At 40.9% G+C, this 4,146-nt stretch overlaps 1 protein-coding gene across 1 annotated transcript; it reads right to left on the reverse strand.

The window, feature by feature from the left end:
- Positions 1-1,037: 1,037 nt before the first annotated feature.
- LOC309688899 (uncharacterized protein) lies at positions 1,038-3,910 on the reverse strand. The gene is made up of 5 exons (XM_082504976.1): positions 3,358-3,910; positions 2,486-2,590; positions 1,590-1,616; positions 1,332-1,498; positions 1,038-1,107 (listed from the first exon to the last, which is right to left on the reverse strand). The coding sequence occupies exons 1-5, from the start codon at positions 3,398-3,400 to the stop codon at positions 1,099-1,101; spliced, it is 351 nt and encodes a 116-aa protein (XP_082361102.1). The 5' UTR covers positions 3,401-3,910; the 3' UTR covers positions 1,038-1,098.
- Positions 3,911-4,146: the final 236 nt, after the last annotated feature.

The following is a 4,146-nucleotide window of genomic DNA, read 5'->3' on the forward strand; positions in this document are numbered from 1 at the left end:
CTTAATAGCAGGACAGAATACCACGTGACTGTGGCCTTGTGTTATACCCTCTCTGCTGCAGTGATGCTGCAGACAAACACAAACATCGTGATCAGACATTTAAGAAAAGCCTCTTACAGATGAAGGTCTGTGTCTCTTGACCTAAACACATAATCAAGTTAAATCTAATTTATGTTCATCAGTGCCCCTCACACTGTAACTTAAAGTAATACATTTGTTACTGGTTAATTACAGAAGCACGTTTGTGAGCATAAAGATGTAAGCCTTGGACCATCGGGATGAAATGTGGTTGGGAAACTTAACAAGCATTGATAAAGCTTCATCAGTAGTTCGAACAATGCCTCAAAACCTTCGCTCACCACAGGTGGTTAGCAGACTGTGGTTGTACCATGCAGCCTAATAACATGCAGTAAATTGCAGGTTAAAGCAGTCTGCTTACACATTGTTAAACGAGGGAAGGGAACTAATGTGGCTGTCACATGACCCTTTTGTCCCATTTCATCCCAGCATTTGATTAAATTGCTGCTCACTACTTAAAACTGATCACATAAAACTATTTTTCTTCATCTTTTAATGATTACCAAAGTCTGTGAATCCCCAAATTGTTCAGTTGTTCTTTTTGCTCCCTATGAGGTCACTTTTACCATGTGACAAAAACAACACCCCACTGTACACACTTGAGCCACCAGCAACTTTATAAATCCCCAATAAAAAGCTGACAGGTTGCAATGATGTTCCAAATAACTTATTAAGAAAACAACTAAATACACAGAAAATATTATGAAAACTGGTTTATTTTATATCTCCTAGTTTGAAGTGAAGCAATAAAAACATGTATAAAACATCACAAACTGTAATATTATACAAATGCTTACGTCCTGCTGATGCAATGGAGACATCTTCCAGTGACAGTCTTCATCCGTGTGAGTGTGAGGAGGCTCCTAAACCCACCGACACAGAAGTGCATGTTCACAACTCCCTCTGTGCAGGTGGGGTCAGGGCCCTCCTCACCCTGGGTGAAGAGGGGTGGTGCTGTGGCCAGTCAGGTATGAAGTGCTGAGAGTGGATCTTTGGTCCTCTGTGCAGCTCTGTCCACTCTCAGCTGCCCTGCAAAGCAATAACACGAGAAAGACGTCATTTTAACACAAAACAGCATTTCCATTGTTGGTAGCTGCAGCATGTTGTTAAAATGCAATTTTAAACTCAACATATACACACAATAACTATAACTAAACTTAAACCTACAGTACTGTAGGACGATGATTTACACCAGCTATTGGAAGGATTTAGTCTTCAAGACAGTTTGTAGCCAATGTGAGGTGATAACTTACATAGCTGGAACACAGCACCACTCTCCAGTTTGTCATTTGGTCATCCATCCTTCTCATCGGGTTGGGGTAAGGCTGTCTTCTGGGTGGAGTATCTCTCTGTGTTAGCTCCGTCCTGGGCGTTGAGTGTCTGAAGTGCTGAATGCTGGGAGAGGACAAGTGTAAAGCACCTGAAGACAAAAAGACAAAGAGAAAAGCATGAATTCACAGATCACAGAGTTGTTCACTTTACTTTTCTTCTGTTATGTGTTTTTACCTTACCTCTGATCCCTGAGCCACAGGCTATACCTTATGTAAAAACAAGAGACTACAGTCAGTTCACGACATCATTTTAAACCTTTTCTACTTATTTGTGTTGACATTAAGTACGGACTTACCTTTGTCCTGCATGGTGAGCTAGAGCTTGAGAAAAAAATGTTAGTCATTTACAAACACTGCAAAGGCCAACTTAAACATTTAAAGCTTAAAAACAAGTTCTAACATAATCTAGTCAGAGTCGCTGTCATCAAGTGAAAGGTTAAAAGGCCTTTCCCAGAAGCGTCTGACACCAACAGAACCCGAGGATGTTGAAGGGCCATAAAACTTGTCATCACTTACCTTGCACCTCTTTGCACTTACCTCATCAGTGCAGGTGTCGTCTCCGCTTCTCTTTGCTGAGGAGGTGAGAGCTGAGGTTGAAGGAGAAGCTGAGAGAGTAGCGGAAGAAGGAGCAGGAGAGGAAGGAGCTGAGGGAGCAGGGGAGGAAGCAGCTAAGGGAGCAGGAGAGGAAGCAGCTGAGGGAGGAGCAGAGGAAGCAGGAGAAGCTAAAGGATCACCAACCGGGAAGAGTGGGGCGTTGGCCTGGCCGAAAGGCGGCATGGCGAACGGGGCAGCACCTGGAGCAATAGGATGTTGCCAATCGTGCCAAAACGGCTCTGGAGGGAGCTCCTGGATGAGAGGGGAATCAGCTCTCTCATCCATGGTGTCATACCCCGAGTCGTCACTAGGCCAATCGGCCCACTCTTCTGAGTTGTTCCAGTCAGAGGAATTGTCAGTGTCTTCACTCACCTCTTCGACGTCCTCAGGTATGTAGGGAGGGTACTCACCTTCCTCTTCACTGTCATCAGGATCCTGTGCTTCAGGAGAAGAGGGTGAGGATGGGAGAGGGATATACTCACCATACTCACCTTCACTGACACGCTCGGTATCAGAGTCATCCAGGATCCTGATGACCTCTGGAAGGCCTTCTTCTGCAGGACGCTCAACCACGTAGTCGAGACGACCTGTGAGGAAACAAGTTTAAAATAACATTAAGAATGTAATAAACATCAAGTGCTAAAGGAACAGAGCTACATCTGTTAGTTTGAGCAGACGATGAGAGAAAAGCATTTTAGGCTACATTTATGTCAGACTGAATGACACTTCTACTTGTTCATGCAAGCAAAAAACAGCTAAGTCAACTAAGTTCACATCATTAACTGCTATATAATAAGATATAGTAGTGGCATAACATAAGGATACCATTATTACTACTGTACTATGATTACTGTTTTCATATTCTTTTTTATATTCATTTATTTTTGTTATTTTTTATTATCATGTTTTGTAGCAGGGGAAAAGTTATAGTTTATTTCAATAAAGCCTTTGATCCAAGAAGAACAGGATGTTAGGAAGGGACCGGGATCTGGTGTGTTTACACCTGTGTGTTCTGACGTCATGACATGCTGAAGATGCTGTTACCACAGAGACTGATTTTGGGGCATTTTACAAATTTTAGTCCGTTAAGCTATTTTTAACCAAATCATTAAAAAAGTGTCAAATTTGAAGCCTTCAAATCAAAGTAACACCTTTTTTTTCAAATTCATACACCAGTCGTTAATAATTTCTACACCTCTCCCGGAAAATTTAAAGCATACAAACAATTTACGGGGAAAAATCTTGGAATAAGCATATTTTGATAACATTAAAACTTGATATTCACACTGGAACTTATTAAATTATTACAGTCATTTAGTAGCTCTTAAAATAACTGAAGAAATGTTAAAAGTACCTGCAGCGAAGTCCAGGGGGCTGTCGAGTCCACGACGAGCCATCTTCAGGCTTTGCTGTATGAAAAACAAGTACAAACAATCCAAAGATGAAGTACTTGTTGTGGCGAGCAAGTCAAATCCGCTTTCAGTAAATATTTTCCGAAAACTTAACTTTCCACAGGCTGAGGTTGGAGCAGGTCAAAACAAGTCCAATAGCAAGTGTAAAGGGACGAATGGAACCTTGTGCAGCATTTATATACCCTCCGCAGGCCATGGTTACGGTTGCCAACATTTTTCTTTTAAAAGCTAACAATAACTTAGCGTTCTCGCTACTCACTATGCTGTTAAACAGCTATATGTTAGCAATGACAACATTTAACAATGCTAGCCGTGCTGATTAGCCTTAGGATTGCTTGAGGTTGTTTCCAGCTCTAGTGGTCATAAGCGAACTTAGTTCTGTGCCAGCTTTTAGCACGAAAATCAATCTTGTAAAGCTCACTATTAAACTGACAAAGCCTTAGAGCCTAGAAACTATGATACTTAAAACTGTGCTATGTTTGTCTCATAGCATATAGCAAGACCCCATAACTGACCTTTGACCTCTTCTCAAGATTAGATAATGCTATATAGAGCTATTTTAACACTATGTTTCTTACTGCCATTGTTTGACAACATATAAGCATAAAGGAAATGATATATTGAGATTCTAAATATCAGGTTATTATGACTTTATTATAAACTTTACAGTAACAGTTCAGAACTATTAAGCAAGCTTAGTTTTGGAAAAATCCCATTTGTGATCAAAACTT

The sequence above is a fragment of the Aulonocara stuartgranti genome, assembly GCF_965226115.1.
Source record: "Aulonocara stuartgranti genome assembly, chromosome: 15".
In the NCBI taxonomy this organism is placed as follows: Eukaryota; Metazoa; Chordata; class Actinopteri; order Cichliformes; family Cichlidae; genus Aulonocara; species Aulonocara stuartgranti.

Excerpts from the sequence above, each read along its gene's own strand:
- LOC309688899 (XM_082504976.1), bottom strand. The coding sequence starts at position 3,400 with ATGGCTCGTCGTGGACTCGACAGCCCCCTGGACTTCGCTGCAG. Across the intron at positions 2,591-3,357 it reads CCCCCTGGACTTCGCTGCAG|GTCGTCTCGACTACGTGGTT; the intron begins GTACTTTTAACA and ends GTTTCCTCACAG. Across the intron at positions 1,499-1,589 it reads CTGTGGCTCAGGGATCAGAG|GTGCTTTACACTTGTCCTCT; the intron begins GTAAGGTAAAAA and ends TTTTGTCTTCAG.